General features: G+C 38.6%; 1 protein-coding gene across 5 annotated transcripts; it reads left to right on the top strand.

The window, feature by feature from the left end:
- Positions 1-2,705: 2,705 nt before the first annotated feature.
- On the top strand, positions 2,706-8,443 carry sirt5 (sirtuin 5). Of its 5 annotated transcripts, none has more exons than XM_058073085.1 (9): positions 2,706-2,804; positions 3,808-3,923; positions 4,159-4,292; positions 5,489-5,714; positions 6,135-6,222; positions 7,174-7,227; positions 7,313-7,436; positions 8,013-8,128; positions 8,223-8,443. In XM_058073085.1, the coding sequence occupies exons 2-9, from the start codon at positions 3,821-3,823 to the stop codon at positions 8,287-8,289; spliced, it is 912 nt and encodes a 303-aa protein (XP_057929068.1). In that variant the 5' UTR covers positions 2,706-2,804; positions 3,808-3,820; the 3' UTR covers positions 8,290-8,443. The 5 variants fall into 5 exon arrangements, with proteins under 5 accessions (XP_057929068.1, XP_057929072.1, XP_057929069.1 ...); XM_058073089.1 differs by lacking the exon at positions 2,706-2,804 and adding an exon at positions 2,821-2,953; XM_058073086.1 differs by lacking the exon at positions 2,706-2,804 and adding an exon at positions 3,021-3,512.
- Positions 8,444-17,194: the final 8,751 nt, after the last annotated feature.

The raw sequence follows: 17,194 nt of genomic DNA, 5'->3' as shown, positions 1-17,194 counted from the left end.
ACCATCACTTCAATCTGGATGTACAGCATCTCACAAAATGAGTGATTTCTTTTCACGCTAATACGGAAATTAAACTTAGAGTAGTCAGTGTACAGCTTGTAAAGCAGTTTAGATTCAGCAGTATAATTCCTTGTAGCGTTATGTCAATACGGTGTATCCAAAATTAATTTCTATTGTATTGTCGCATGGAAGAAGATACTCTGTCATAAAATGGTTGCTGAAGTGAGTGTTGTATTCAGTTTTCAAGTTAGCGACATATCTGCAGCTTCATTCATTCATTCATTCATTCATTTTCTACTGCTTTTTTTTTAAACACAATTTGAAGGTTTTTGTTATTTAATTCATACCTTGACAGGGGCCAATGTTCAACCTTCATTTTATCAAGATGTCACACATTTCTTCCTCAAGTGATGCTGTAAGCCTGCTGGATGCCTCTCTCACCCATTTTTGTTTATTCATCTATCGCAGGGTTCGCAACCCCCATTTCCTAACCCACATTCGGCTCCACTGCATGTCCATGAATGCATCGAGACTGCATTCTGACTGATGATTGGATTAGCAAGTGAAGAAAGTGGGTGGACCAATGTGTACTGTGGGACACAAAAAAGACATCCTGTTAAGTTGCTACATCTGTGGTAAGATATACATTAATACATAACTGTGTATAGATCCATAACAAGAAAATAGTTAAATTCTGAATGAATTCTAATGACTGTATGCTGATATGTGTCATGAACTGAGCAAACAACAACAAATGTAACATTGAGATACAAGACAAGGCAAGTTTATTTATAGAGTACCATTTTTAAACAAGGTAATTCAAAATACTTTCCAGAAAAGAAGGGTGAAAGCACTTCATAAAATCATTCCTTCCGTCCAATGATGTGCAACTAAAACGGTGATTATATCAAATTTTATGTAAAGGGATGTCAATTCTGGACCCATGGGCCATTATTTAATAACAATACAGTCGGCAAGCATATTTTTGTATTACTATTTTTCTTTATTATTAGCATATTAGTTCTTAAACTCGCCCACAAACATTCAGCAAATACAAAATGTGAGCGAGTGAGACCTCTCACACTGACACAAACATGTTTTTGTTTATTTGTGTCAGTTCAAAATAAGATTTGTTGATTCATGATACTGGTTTTAAATTCTAAATGTTTGTGAGTAAAATAGCCTTTTTAGGAACATTCATAAAGTATTATTATTATTAAAGCAACAATGCACCTTTCCTTCATGAAATGTACAAATGAAAATACCTAAAACACAGGGCCATAGTCATAAAATATAATTGTTTCATCATCATTGGAAACTCAATGTAATTTCATTTCTCTTTTAGAACACATTAAAATACGTAGAAATTAATCATTATATTACAGTAAATATTATATTATTACAATTCTGTAACTATTAATTAAAAATCCAACAGTTTTTGAATGATGAATGCAAGCTGGTGATTTGTCCTACTTTTTGACGCTCATTAAACGCATCGATGCACAGAGGGATGTATGGGTGTATTTGGATGTATTTCCCCCCTTTTTCTTCATATTTCTTCATATACCTCATATTTGCTCCCAAATGCTGATACTACACGGGCATGCATAAAGGTATGATTTGATGATGTGCATAATTGTGATATTTCCATGCTAAATCGCTAATGCTAGCACAACACTGGACTTCAGCCACAGTCATGACATTGACAGCCTGTCAATAGCAGCTGTAACTCCAATTTTACCTGGCAGTTCAATGCAAAAATCATCAGAGAGATGTAAAAATGTAATAACACACTATGACAATGAAAACAATAACGACACTGCTCCGATCTCTGGCAGGTGATGTAATCTGTGATAAGTCCAACACAGCCACAGTAGATACAAATAACTTTGGTCTTGCTACAAGAGCCATCTGCCAAATGAATAAGTAAAAAGAAGAATAAAAACAGAGCATAAGCTAAGAAAAGCCAAGCGATAAAACTAAGTTTTAAGAAGAGATTTAAAAGAAGATACTGAGTTTGCATGTCTAAGGTCCTCAGGCAGGGAGTTCCATAGCTGAGGGGCCCGGACAGCATAGCCCTGTCACCTTTGGTCCAAGCAGGACCTAAAGAAGGGAAGAAATCTCACTTTTCTGACGCTTCATTTTTTGCCCGTTTTTCAGGTCTGCAGCTGTTTTTTCTCCTTTCTCCTTCTCCACTCTCTTGGAGGCTTTTTTTCCAGAAGGTTTTCGCGGAATGTCTTTCCCATTATGTATTTTTAAAAATAATTTTAGGATGCACAGACAAGAGAAACACAAACATGTTCATTCCTCACATCAGGATTGTGGATGATGGGCAAAATTCCCTCAAAAATGCAGTTTTCCTCAAATCTGCCTACTTTGTGCCAATTAAAAACAACACTAAAATAAAGAAAAATATTGCATTAGGGAGTGTTCGGCCAGAAAAAATAAGAGATACATTTTATGTCTGTTTTTGTAAGAAAATAAACGTCATACTTTGGACAAAAAAGGTCTTATGAGGTTGAAAATTCAAGCACAAATTTACAGTGGTATGAGTCCGCCATCTTCTGGTTGTTTTTCTTCCAATGCTCCTCATTACCAAGCTTCTGAAATCGTCAACGTACGTTGTATATTATTATTCCTTTACAATATTTTCTCTCTATTCTCTTCGTCTATATAAATACACTAATTTGCATTGTTTGGTAAAGTGCGTTATTAGGAACAGGGAAGCTCAAGAGGAAATGTGATGACGCACTTCCTGGTCCCCAAACTGCAAGTGTTCCGGCTGAGTTGTGAAGGTGTCACAGGTAGGGAAAATCTAATCAGACTCGTTAGGTCAATATTGTCTCTGCAACTTTACAAACAATTAATTTACGCCATGCCATCAATGTTATTTCTGTTAACGCACCTGTCCAGCCATCATTATGTAAATTAGCGTGAGCTTACGTGCTAACAGGTAGTGACTGTACTAAGCTAGCGATGGAGAAAGTAATGTGTAATTCATGTGTATAATGTATCAAAACAAAACAAAACAGAAACGCGTGTTCTGTAACTGCACACTGCGTTATAGTATTAGTGTTTGACAATTACGCCCGATCCTTCAAAGACATCAAATTGTTAAACTTTCCGTACCCACGCTTAGTGTTCTGAGTGCATAAGTGCGTTCACACTGAGAAGTGCGAAAATATTCAGTGCACTTCCGTATCTCCATGTTTCACCCCAAATTGTGAATGCGCAGTGATTCGATTCGTATACTTCCATTCCATACAATTTAGTGTGTACGATATAAACCATTATACACTGCGTACATACAGTATTTCTCGAGGACGCCAATTTTGACAGTGAAGTGACCAAATCGTAAATTTAATTGTTGTTACTCACTTACCGGAAATGACGATGCCAATGTTTATCTGCTTCCTCATATTGTCCTTTTAAACGATGAATTGCAAACAATCGAGGCACTCCCTTCGCCTTCACTTATATAACCAGGATGGTGGTGATTGTGGAAGATTAGGGTCTGTATACTCACCATTTCGCGTGTGTTGAGTGTACATCTGGGTACAGCATTTTGTTGGAATACACTCATGCACACAAATACGTAAGTGTAAGTACAGAAGTGTGCGAATATAAACACGGGGGTGGACACTTACTTAATTTGTGACAGCATTGTGCATGCCAGACAGTGTCACAGTATACTTATTGAAGTATACTAATAGAAGTTTGCATTAGTTTGAATAGAAGAATGAGAATGAGATGACTACAAATGAATGGCAAAAAATGACAAAGGAAGCAATCCAACTTTCTCCCTAGGCATTGAACCCTCATGATTGTGCGCCAGCTCACCACAAGAACCCAGATAAAGTCACAACTGGATGCTTCACTGAGGAAAGGCTGGAACAGTCACACAATGGCCAGGCCCAGTTCAGGTATGTTCACCTGTTACGAGTTCACATTTTCCATAGAGAACAAATGTGTACTAACATAGTCGCTAAGGCATTCTGTCATGAAGTTTGTTTGCCTTCTTGTGAGACATATTGCAGAGGCATTCATTGTCCAAAATGAATGAACTGTCAATTAGCTAACTGTTAATAATAAATCAGATATAATTGGCTGTGGGGCAATTCTGCAATAAGGGTTCAGCCATTATTGTCTGTTTTTCAGACCTGGCAGCATTCAGGGAGATCTTCTTAAAGGCCTCCAAGATAGCCATCATCACTGGTGCAGGAGTGAGTGCAGAGAGTGGAGTCCCCACCTTCAGAGGGGCAGGGGGCTACTGGAGAAAATGGCAAGCTCAGGTATGCTTCCACCTCTGTTCTTAAAAAAACATTATAAATATATTGTATGTCATTGTTTGACTTCTATAAAAGTGTTGTATTTTAATTCAGGGCCGTCAATCATTGAAGTTTTAAAACATTATTGATGGTTAATTGCTAGATTTTCATAATTAAGTGGTAATAACAAGGCAATTATGCTTGCTTTCAACAAATAGCTGTTGATTATCATGTTAAATGAGGCAAAAGAGTGTTAAAGGTTTTCCAGAATTTCCTCCACAATCCTTAAAGGGAACCTATTATGCTTTTTCCATTTTTCCTATAAATATAGTTATTATGTTGTATTCTCGTAGTAAACGATGCCAAAGTTTCAGATGATGAGATTTGCGCATTTGGCTCTGAAATAAGTTTGGGATGGTCTGAACGCTCGGTTTCAGAGAGTTGCTGTGATGTCACACAGTGCCAGGCTTCGTTATATGGGCGTGTGCTGGCCACATACACTCTGCGCTCCCCCGAGCTTGGCTTCCCCCGCCTTCCCCAAGCTCTGCTTCTCTGTTTACGGTGTTCGCAATGTCTCTTCTGGTGCAAGGATTCATTCATTTTCTACCGCTTATCCTCATGAGAGGGTCGCAGGGGTGCTGGGGCGTATCCCAGCTGTCTTCGGGCAAGAGGCAGGGTACACCCTGGACTGGTCGCTAGCCAATCACAGGGCACATATAGACAAACAACCATTCACACTCACATTCATAACTATGGACAATTGGGAGTCGCCAATTAACCTAGCATGTTTTTGGAATGTGGGAGGAAACTGGAGTGCCCGGAGAAAACCCACACATGCACGGGGAGAACATGCAAACTCCACACAGAGATGCCCAAAGGTGGAATCAAGCTTGGGTCTCCTAGCTGTGTGGCCTGCACGCTAACCACTCAACGACCATGCAGCCCGCTAGTAAGAATGTTTTGTAATAAAAATACTTACACAGTTTCTTACACAGTTGGACTCACGCAGTGTGTAAACCAAAGCACGCTAACTGAGGTTCCACTGTATTTCAACTGTAATGGCTGGTGTCCACATAGTGTGACGAAGTGTTCCGTTCTGTCTGTTATTGGCTATTCTCTCTATATAATAGGATATGCAAAACTCTGGGGTGTTTTATGGCACCGGTGATGATGATTAGTCATGGGTGTTACACCGTCATCTTGCTGATGTGCCCTTTTAGGATCTTGCCACTCCTGAGGCCTTCTCCAGAAACCCCTCACGTGTGTGGGAGTTTTACCACTACCGTCGTGAAGTCATGCTCACGAAAAAACCTAATCCTGCCCACCTGGCTATTGCAGAATGTGAGGAGCGACTGGGCAGACAGGGTCGGGAAGTCACTCTCATCACTCAGAACATTGATGAACTTCATCGCCGGGCCGGATCTAAAAATATCCTTGAAATACACGGTAAATAAGTGTATAATATGAACTAAAGGCAGTATGTTAAGCGGGACAGCAAGCAAACAGTTGAAATAGTTTAGCAAAAGTCAAGATGGAGAGAGTCATTACTGTTGGATCAGCTATATTGTGCTTAGCAGCATGCTCCTGGAGCAGCAGACATGTGTTTACCGAACAAACAACCAAGAATGCAAAGAAGGCTGTTGGAACTTTTTATTATTAGACTTTTTTTTCACTGAGCAGCCGACAGTTTCATAACTGATGAGTATGGGTGCAATGATACAGAACATTTACAGTTGGGTTTGATATGTTTGTGTTACAGTTCGATCCTTTGTTGATACAAAAAATAAATTAAATTTGCCTTTCTAATATCATTTGACACTTGCTTCTGCTCTTATCATATTGTCTTTGTCTCTGTTATATATCCAGGAAGTCTTTTTAAAACCCGATGCATAAGTTGTGGCCACGAAGCAGCCAATTACAACAGCCCCATTTGTTCTGCTCTGGAGGGCAAAGGGTAAGTGAGTTGTGTATTATTTTTTGATTTAGACTTTTTATGGTAATACCAACTTAAAAAATTCAAGATATTCACAGCGTGTGTTTGTTTTTGCATATAAATAGTGGAGAAAGCAGGCTAGTTGTAGATGTTTTGACTTAACCTGTCATATTGTAAGCAACTTGTATTTCTTTGTTGTGCATTCAAGCTTATATTTATTAGGCCAGAATTTGATTTTTTTTAAATGTTTTTGCAACCAAAATGTAGACTTTTTGTATTACTGATACTTCTGTATTATTTGTTTTACCACTACTGTACATATATATAGTACACATACACACACACAGGCAGCATTATGTGGGCATTTGTTTTATATTGATTTACCCTTTTATAGAGCTTGCAAAACTTTTACTTTTAAGATAATACTTTTGAGAGATACTTTTTGAGAGGCAATTTTTTTTCTTCATGTCCCCGTTACAAACAAAAATACAGTTTTCGGCCACACAGACTGCTGTTTCCATGTGGATGAGAGACTGACCTGAAAACGTTTCCATGCAGATAGCCTCTAAATGATACATTTCCATCCAACAAGCTACGACTGGTACTTTGTCCTGTTGCGAGGTCTCACAAATGTTATTTTTTTCATACCCATTTTTTTTTCTCCGGGTCCTTGAACTGAACCGTATAATGCATCTTAACAATTACATCTTTCAAACCCTACTTATTTATGCTCTGATTGCACAATACTGATACACAAGTATGAATAATATAGTATGTACATGTACAAAGCAGGTTAGTTATTGTATTAAAACATTTTTTTATTAGAATTTTATAAAAATGGTATTACAATAAAAATTTGCATGATTTTATTTTTATTGTGCTGCCAATAAATGTGGCTGATGTAACAAATTTATTTTCTGCAAAGGAACTGTTAACATGCTGCAGCAACCTTTTGATCAAATTCTCCCTCAGAGCTCCAGACCCAGACACACATGAAGTTCAGATCCCTGTCAAGGACCTACCAAGGTGTGTAAGACTATGTATTCATTCCATATTCACATCAAGCTACTTGTGTGTGTCTGTATATACTGTATATATGTATGTGTTTCAGGTGTGATCAAGCAGGATGTTCTGGTCTTCTGAGGCCAGCTGTAGTATGGTTTGGCGAGGCTCTTGATTCGGACATCCTCAGTCGAGCAGAGAAAGTTCTGGATGGCTGTGACCTTTGCTTAGTGGTAATGTAGAACACGATTAAATTAAATACTTATTAGATACGTTATTTATCCCTTGGCTGTATGTGTACACTCTGTGTGTCTGCGCGTACATGTTTTCCTGTGTGCATACAAAATTCTGGCCTTCAGACAAATGAAATTGACCCTCGCTCTGTAGTACCTTAAAGTATTACATCATAAGTCTTTAAAGATGGATATCTCTGAAGTCTGGCTTCACTGTCACCTTCCATTTTGTCCTGTGAAGTTTATGTTTTTATATACATTTTATGTCTTGGGGGTTTATGTGTGCTTTTGGAATTTGCAGGATTCTTCTTTTGCATTTTTTTTCATCCTGCAGCGTTTATGTGAGCACAGTCAAAAGTTTGCCCACTCCATCCTAATATTATACCTTAGAAAAGTATGTTGCTTCCCCTATTTGTGAACAAGTTGATGGTCTTGCTTTTTTCAGACTTGTTTCCTCATTATTGCATACACATTTTCACATTCTACATGACGACTGTTTCCCAATTCCCAACTTCATGGCCAAGAACTTTTTCATGTCTGTATCTTCATTTAACTTCATATTCTTCCACCACATAGGTTGGCACGTCATCTGTGGTGTACCCTGCAGCAATGTTTGCTCCTCAGGTGGCTGCAAGAGGTGTACCAGTGGCAGAGTTTAACATGGAAGACACCCCAGCCACAATGCGTTTCAGGTGGGTTTTATTCCTTTTCAAGCTGTTTGAGACAAGCGGTATTTTGTGTGTTTATTTCATGTTGCAACTCTTTATTTTGGTTTGTGTATTGTAGGTTTCACTTCCAGGGCCCCTGTGGGACTACCTTGCCCCCTGCACTAAGCCCCCAAAAACAACTGTGAAAACCAGAGCCGCTAAACACAGAAAAGACAAATGCTTATTGAACATATTTATTGAACAAGAGCCCAATATGAGTAATGAAGTTGGACATAGAGTTGAAAACAAATCAGGAACAGGAACTTTTGTAATGCAAATTCATTAAATGTGTGTACATTTGCCTGCGTACTGTCATTTATATGCACTTCTTTAGTAACATGTGAGTGCACAAAATTAAGAATAGCCCTCAGTAGGCTGTAGTAGTGTACTTCCACACCACTACAAACTCCATTAATAAACATATTGTTAAACAAATGCCTCAAGATTCAGGCGGTTTAAATGGAACTACCGTATTTTCCGCACTATACGGCGCACCGTGTTATAAGGCGCACCTTCAATGAATGATATATTTTAAAACTTTTTCCATACATAAGGCGCACCGCATTATAAGGCGCTACAGTAGAGGCTGTAGTTACGTTATGCAACCATTAGATGGTGCCGCGCGAAAGGGAATGTCAACAAAACAGTCAGATAGGTCAGTCAAACTTTATTAATAGATAACAAACAAGCTTTCCACAGCTCCATTCACTCCCAAAATGAATAAACAGCTGTTTTATTATTTTCTCGGCGCAGCTCATCCTCATGCTTCCTCCACTTCCGCACCATCGATTCATTAATGTTAAACTCTCTTGCTGCTGCTCTATTTCCGTGTTCTACTGCGTGACTGATCGCCTTGAGTTTAAACTCTGCGTTGTAAGCGTGTCTCTTAATAGGAGCCATTTCAGGGTCTTTATACGAACGCACAAATGAAAGTGAATCGTTGTTTAATATTTCCCAGTATGCACAGCGCACTTCTTCTTCTACGGGAAAAATGGAGTCGGTGGCTGCTTACCGTAAGTTGCGAGACCTGTCGCGGCTCAATATTGAGCCATATATAAGGCGCACTGGATTATAAGGCGCATAGTCAGCTTTTTAAAAACAAATCAGATTTTAGGTGCGCCTTATAGTGCGGAAAATACGGTACATTAAAATTGTATTGAATCTATGACAGCAGGGGGCAGTGTTAAGCTGCAACCGCTGTTTAAAGTGTGAACTTTTTATATATTAGGGAATAATTCCTTCCAATATGAGAGGTCTAGCTGGTAAATATCATGTATGTATTATGATGAGCATGGACAGTGCTCTGTTAAATCCTACAGAACCCACAGTGACATAATACAGCTTAATGCTTGACTTTAACTCATTAAGTCCTATGAGTGATGTATACAAAACATTTTGGAGTAGTCAGGTAAGCTATCTAGTTTGTAAAAGTTCAATTTTTGACATCATAGCAATAATAAAAATTGTAATAAGTCACTCAAAATTCACCATTGTTATTATTTTGATTATTTTTTTTCATCAATTCAAAGTACGTTTGTGGTACTAAGCAAAAAAAAACCTCAGTTGTTAAATGATCAATAGTTACAATCTTACATATAATATCACAGATCTTAGACAAATATTTTGAAAAACAGCCATCAGAAATATGTTTTGAACTTCCACTTTGTCTATAGCCTTGGTTCCCAAAGTTGTTCTCCGGGTGTTCCGCCTTGCTCCCCCATTCCAATAACATGCATTTTAGGTTAATTGGTGACTCCAAAATTTTATCTTCTGATCCGGTCCGATTTTTTAAAACATACTTGTCAATCCCATCTCATCTGGGACAGTTTCTTTTTTTAATAATATGGTTTGTTACAAACATGAATTAGTGGAATTGAAAATGGTTATGAAAATCGCTCTTCAATAGCTCTTCAAATTCAGCACTGCTAAATTTACTCTTTTTATTAAACAGCACGAAATCCAATAAAAGTCAAATGAAAGATGAAAGCAGAAAAAATAGGAATGCAAAATACCTTTAGGGTAAGGACTAACCATTTGACATCATTATAGATCAATTTGTGGTGTGATTTACAATATATGACATTTTTATCACACTCTCTTCAGGCAATAATAATTTCTTGATGGTCCCTAATATAAACAACCAAATGTTACAGAGGCACTCTGAGCCCAGTGAGACGGAACTGCTGTTGTAGCCACAGAGCCAACTCCCTACTCTTAAGTTGTCCGTCGGTATGAATGTGAGTGTGAATGGTTGTTTGTCTATATGTGCCCTGTAATTGGCTGACGACCAGTCCAGGGTGTATCCCGCCTCTCGCTCAAAGACAACTGGGATAGGCTCCAGCATACCTCTGTGATTCTAATGAGGACAATGAGCAAACAAATAATTACAAAATTAACAATTAAAGAATTAAAATATATTATAGAACTATTATTATACAATAATTAATTAAACATATCCACCGTGTTAGAAATAGTTCTGAGGAAAATGTTTTATTCTGTGCTCACAGACTCTGATTTGTTTTTTTATGCAACTGAAACGTTTGGGAACTGCTGGTTTATAGTCTAGCCCCCCATAATTTTCCTTCAAGTAGAAATGGGTCTTGGTTCTTCTGGGTAAATAAGTAGTACATTAACATCTAATATAAATGGATTTCCTTATTAATAGAATAGTTTCCTTATTGTTGTGTCATATCCTTGCTTGACATATACGTAAATACACACACACACATATGACATAATGACATATACACACACACGTATATATGTATATACACACACACACACACACACACACACACACATATATATATATATATATATATATATGCATGCATGGAGGACGTCAGCACAGTTTATTAGTATCAGGCTGATGTGATTTATCATCTCAGTCTCGGCTAGTCAGCCTGTCTCTGCTCTTACTCAGTAATGACTCTTCTTCACTCATCTATACATCTGCCATGTGTTTGAGACGCCATGATATTCCAGCCCTCTCTCTCTCTAGTTATGCCTCCATCACTTGCTCATTAGAGAGAGGATGATGGTCCAACGGTCCTCGTGACTCTGCTCCAAAAATAACATAGCCCATTTCCCACCTGTTAGGCAGTGATTTCACGCCAATCCGAGTTGTATTGCCCAGATATCTAGCACTGTCAAAATGCGACTAGAATGTTGGAACAGAGAAGCAAAGCAAGGGCAGGTAAAATGTTAGGTCAGAGCATGCATGTGTCAGAAAATCTGAGGTTGTCAGTCCACCAAAGCAGGCACACTTTTCTGTAAAGTGGACTCAGTAATAGTAAAGGCTTTTGCTTTTTTTTTAGCACAGGATTCCTAAAAATAAATCCAATTTGCGACTTTTTTTCCACTCACAGAAAAATGCTAAAACCCTCAGATAAACAGATAAAAATGGTAAGTATCAAACAACAGTACGTGTTTAATGGCACAGAAAGCAAGATCAACAAAAAACAGTATATGCAGTTGTCATAGGCTCTTGAGATATGTTAATCAATCAATATGACTGGAGAAAAAATTATATTGGAAAGTTTCGGATACATTTTTTGCATGAAGATATTGTATGGAAAGGTAGTGTCAAATACTGTGGTGCCTTGGTTTTAGTATGCCTCGGTTTCCTTTCCAAAATATGTCTTGGTTATTGTACACTGTCTGTTATCGTATGGCCAAACCTATTGTCCTAACCTATTTCATTTTTTAAAACAAAATCTTTCCTGTTCAAAATTTGTTACACTTTTCACACGCTTCCAAAAGTGTAATTCTTGTAGTTTTTTTCGTGGTACACCACTTCAATAACCTCATGTAAAATGTCATTCTGCAGAACACTCAAATAAAACAGTGTTTCCACACAAGGACAAACACACACACTTTGTTTACTGGCAGAGTAAAGTATTAATGTGTTGCTGTAAGAACTGAAATGTGTGTCCCGCTTCAGCAGAAGGAAGCCCGCAGCACTGCTACTACTATTTCCCACATCATTTTTCATACACTGTAGAGTAGCAAACCAGCACATTTGACTTGCTCTTGTATACCAGATTATACTATCTTGTTCCCATATGTGCTGTTTTGCTCTGAATGCTTCCTGATCAGTCATTTTATTATTTGTGCTATGGCTGTCCAAAATCATTGTCAATTACAAATCATGCACATATTGCAAATTTCATATTTTCAGTCTTTTTGTTATCTCAGTTTTGTGAGCTAAAGACTCCTGGCTGAGCATGCCCAGAAAATCTCACTAGGGAGGCGTCCGGGAGGGATCCGGACGTGATGCCCGAGCCACCTCAGCAATGGCGAACTCTGAACTCCATCCCGAATGACTGAGCTGCTCACCCTATCCTTTTGGGTGAGTCCAGCCACACTACAAAGGAAACTCATTTCAGCCACTTGTATCGGCGATCTTGTTCTTACTATTCACGACCCAAAGCTCATGACAATAGGTGAGGGTGTGAACAAATTGAGAGCTTAGCTTTTTTCTTTTTGGTTGCAATGGCTTCATTTATATGCTCAACATGGAACAGAATGCAACAACAAAAATATCACAAAACACAAAAATGAAGACCCATCTCATTTAGTCAAAAGGGTTCAATCTGATTGTGTATGTACATTTCCCACAATTTACAGTGAAACAATACAACATCAACAAAACATTACACAAATTGCAATACTAAAAGAAAAAGCCGCATCCAGGTAAATGTTTTAGTCTTTATTGATGATTGGCATTCAGAAAGATAAAGTGCCTTATCTTTTTTTTTTTTCTTTTTTTTCTGAGGCTCATTTTCCTCACCTTTTGCTTGTGTGTGTAATCCTTCCCTCCTCCTTCTGCTCCTGCCATTTACGGCACCACACATTTGGACCAATCACTTGCAGCTTTAACAGAAAAAAGACAGCTCATACACTTAAAAAAAACTGTTGTTCATTAATTTTCCAATGCCAAATCAGTAGTATAAATGATTGTTGTTGTGGCCTGCATGTCCCCTGGAATTGGCTTGTGATCTGTGCACCCCGTGTGTACCCCGCCTCTCACCCAAAGTCAGTTGGGATAGGCTCCAACATCCTTCGTCTTTTTCCTTACAGAGTTACCACAGCAGATCTTTTTTGATCCGTATACTCATTTTTGGCTTGAGCCCTTTATATTCCGAATGCCCTTCCTGACGATACCAATGATGCTTACTAGTGGAGATTCCAACACCGAGGTGTCCACTCCAAAGTCCTGAACGCTAACCACTACACCACCGCGTGGTCTTTGAGGTACCGCTGTAAATTCAAGAAATTATTAGACTGACTGTCCATCCCACTCAAGCTGATTTCCATCCTCCTATAAAGCTTGGACTCTTGTCATGTATAAAAACTAGTCAGTTAATCATGTAATTGACTTGCTGTAGTGGGACACACGGTGTGAGAGTGGTTAGCATGTTGGCCACACAGTCGAGATCTTGGTTCGATTCTCTTCTTGGGCATCTCTGTGCAAGCTCCACACAGAGTTTGCATGAAAATATTAAATGTTTGAAAGCGATTTCATACTAACATGAATAATTACTGAAATATATTTAACATTTAACACTTGTTACCCTACCCTGGAGTGTTTTTGGTATGTTTCATTAAAAATAAAATCAAAGAAAAGTGAATAATATCAGTGGTCCCCACAAGTTCGTACAGCCTTGATTTAAAGTGTTACTTTTGTTTTGTGTGATGGTTGCTATTCTTAGCTTCTCAGTTTGAGTGGCTACAAAACAGCACTGGTTAACAAGCTTATCAGGATCAGGTGCCGAGTAATCTGCTGGTTATGATGCACACTGTACTCAGAGAAATAGTGTGTATACATTTGAGTAAGTATCTTTCAATTATGACCGGCAAAACACAAAGCCAAAGCATCATATCTATGCTTAATCATGGTTTACACACGCACACACACACACACACACACACACACACACGTATTCATGTTGGGTAGGGTTTAACAGAATTAAGATGACTGAGGCTTGTGCTCTTCCCAATCACCCCAGATTGGGTTTTTGGAGTGAAAATCCTCCAGGGAAGCACTAATCCCTGACCGTAAGCAAAGCGTTCTCATTCTGTCTCTCTCTTGCTTGCTCCATCACTCTATTTATAGCCCTGTTAAGCTTCTCTGCGTGCTACTGTTTACATTTAGAGCCCTCTCTTTAGATTTAATGCCCTATTCCTCTTGTTTCCCTTGGCGCCCCAGCGGAAGAATTAAAAGCAGGAAAACTTTATTGATCAACATGCACGCACAGCAAGGGATGGGGATGGCTTGATCTTAAGGATGATGGCTAACCGGAAAGACTTGGAGAGAATAGGAGCAAATGAGATGTGGAGTGACAAGCACGTTCAGATGTGATCACTGTGCTTCGGCAAGCTGTCTCTCTTTTGTGGTGAGACATTGTCAGAGTCCAATGCTCCATTACGACAAAAAGCAAGATTGCAATACGCTATTGAGATTTAGCCAGATCTGTTTCATGATGAGTCATCACAATCACATGACTTTCTATTTTTATTTTGCTATTGCTATTGATTTACATATATGCATAGTGAATATGCATAAGAACAAATACATATTTTAAATAGTGAGCAGTTTTTGTGTCAAAACTGTCAGACTTTCTCGCCTGATTTAAAAAAAAAATCTCAATAAAGTGATGTATTTAAAGAGTTCAGAGCTAAAGTGAAATCCACTTCAACCTGTCGATTTCGGCTCGGGTAGGAGCGCAATGCATTGTGGGTTATCATGTAGTACGCTGTAGTGGAAACGCTTTGCATACGGTCGGATGGATTGGGTACGCAGAATGGAGTGTGGATAGTATGGGCATGGAAGTATGTAGTAGTAAGTATGCGGTTTCAAACACAGCCTATATGTTCCCTGTGATTGGCTGGCGACCAGTCCAGGGTGTACCTTGCCTCTCAGGGTGTACCAGCTGGTATAGGCTCCAGCACTCACCGTGACCCTTGTGAGGATAAGCGGTAGAAAATTAATGAATGAACTGTTTTATATGTAGTACTACTGTTTTAATTAGTAACAGCATAAACAAAATTACTTTAAATGGTCGCATAATTTGAACAAATGGGTGGATAACAGTCAATTTGATTTGGTTATTGATCTCAAGGATCCTCGGACCAAGAAAAAACAGTAACAAACTTTGCTGTCATGGATTTAGGGCCTGCAGTGCCCGCAAGGTCCCCCTCTAAAAGAGAGAAACATGTACAGGCCCGTCTGAGGTTTGCCATTGAAAACACCTGGATGACTCTGACAAGGCTTTGGGAGAATGGGATGTGATGAGACGAGACCAAACTTGAAGTCTTTTGCATCAACTCGACTTAACGTGTTGGGAAGTGGAGAAATGCTGAATATGAGCCTAACAACACAATCGCTACTTTCAAACATGGAAATGCAAATAATCTGCTTGGGGGCTGTTTCTCTGCTATGGGTGCCTCTTGAGATTTGTGCAACCGGTGAACAACTCCAAGAAACTTCTAACCTCTATGCTTGCCAACAAGTCATATTTTGTTTGGGAATCAAATACCTTATACCTCCAGCAAATGCAAGTGACTATAAAACTCTGGACTGTTATTTATCTTACATATCTTTATAACACATAATTAACTGGAGATCAAATACTTATGCCACCATCTTTCTGCAGAGGCCATCTTGCCCATTTCAGCTGAGATGTAGCTGTTTCAGACAGCAGCTAACATTTATCTCATTATGTAAATATTAATCATCAGTTGTAGCCGAGACCTTAGGCCTTTTCGAGACACTCTGATGAAGCTAAGACAAGCAGGTGTGTTGCATTAACAATCTTGCACATAAACAGGCTGATTGTGTATCACAAGGCTCGGCTGTCAGTTTTTGTGTTATGCAGGAAACCGGTGATGTTATAAACTAGTTATGTAATTTAATACGTGCCTCCTCTGTGTATTTTACACTCAGAACAGGCACGCTTCCACTTGTCGTTCCTGCCAAGTGTCAATAGCGTAATCAGATGTGAGGGCAGCAGCTGCTGTACCTGTGATTTTTGTGCATGTGCTTGAGTAGCACAGTGAGTGTTTATGCAGCGAAAAAAGCAGAAAAACTGGTACCATTACCCTTTTTGGAGCAAGCTTAAATATGTTATATATTGTTTGTAATTGTGTTATACAGCATCATTTCCAGATGTAACATCATCAGGTGGTATCAGTCAGGTAAACAAACATGGCAGGTGTACAAGACAGAGGATGTTTACAGTGATAATAGCGATGATTTGAGACATGTGTCAACAGTTTTCAAGAACTGCTGCCACTGCCAAGGTAGACATATTGCCATGAAAAGATCTTTGTAAGATGCTTTACAACCTTGTCGCTATAGTGTTTAGAAGACATGTAAACAAGACATGACTTACTCTCTTGTGTCAACTTTGACATAGTGGTTGTTCTTTGTTGTCTTGGGTTTTTCCTGTGTACTATAGCATCCTTTTTTAAAGCACATTTATACCGTACTTCCAAGCCGAATGCATCTTCCTTCAAAACAGTCATCAGTGAAATGATCACTGCAAAGAACAGAACTCGAGGTGGGCTTCCATCTGTCTCTTGTTCTTTGCACTTGCTTTGTCCATTGTTGTTTTAAACCTGCTTCTTTTGGAAAATAAAACAAGCTTACAGTATTACTCGGATGCAATGAACATCCAGCAGCAACACGTTTGGATGAAAAATAAGCTTGCCCAAGTTGACAGTTCACCTAGAGAAGTGATAATTCATTCTGCTTTAGCTTCTGAAATGAGCTGCTGGAGTCATGAACTATAAATATAATTTTTCTGAATTTACCATTTGCTTGCAAAAGTCTAACAATGTAGAACATAATTACAAACAATATATAAAATATTGAAGCAAATTTGATTAATAATGTCAGGGAACCTTTGGGATTTATTCAGCGCAATTGTCCTTGTTTTACCATCTTTTCATCCTGAAATAATAGCACATGTAAGCACAAACATTTGTATTAATTTTTCTTCATTGGATTTGAGCGCTGCTGTTGTAGTGTTAAGATCAGAATTAAGT

The sequence above is a fragment of the Doryrhamphus excisus genome, chromosome 5, assembly GCF_030265055.1.
Source record: "Doryrhamphus excisus isolate RoL2022-K1 chromosome 5, RoL_Dexc_1.0, whole genome shotgun sequence".
Taxonomy (NCBI): Eukaryota; Metazoa; Chordata; class Actinopteri; order Syngnathiformes; family Syngnathidae; genus Doryrhamphus; species Doryrhamphus excisus.
Note: the sequence above shows the minus strand (reverse complement) of the source record. Positions and strands in the feature narration are given on the sequence as shown.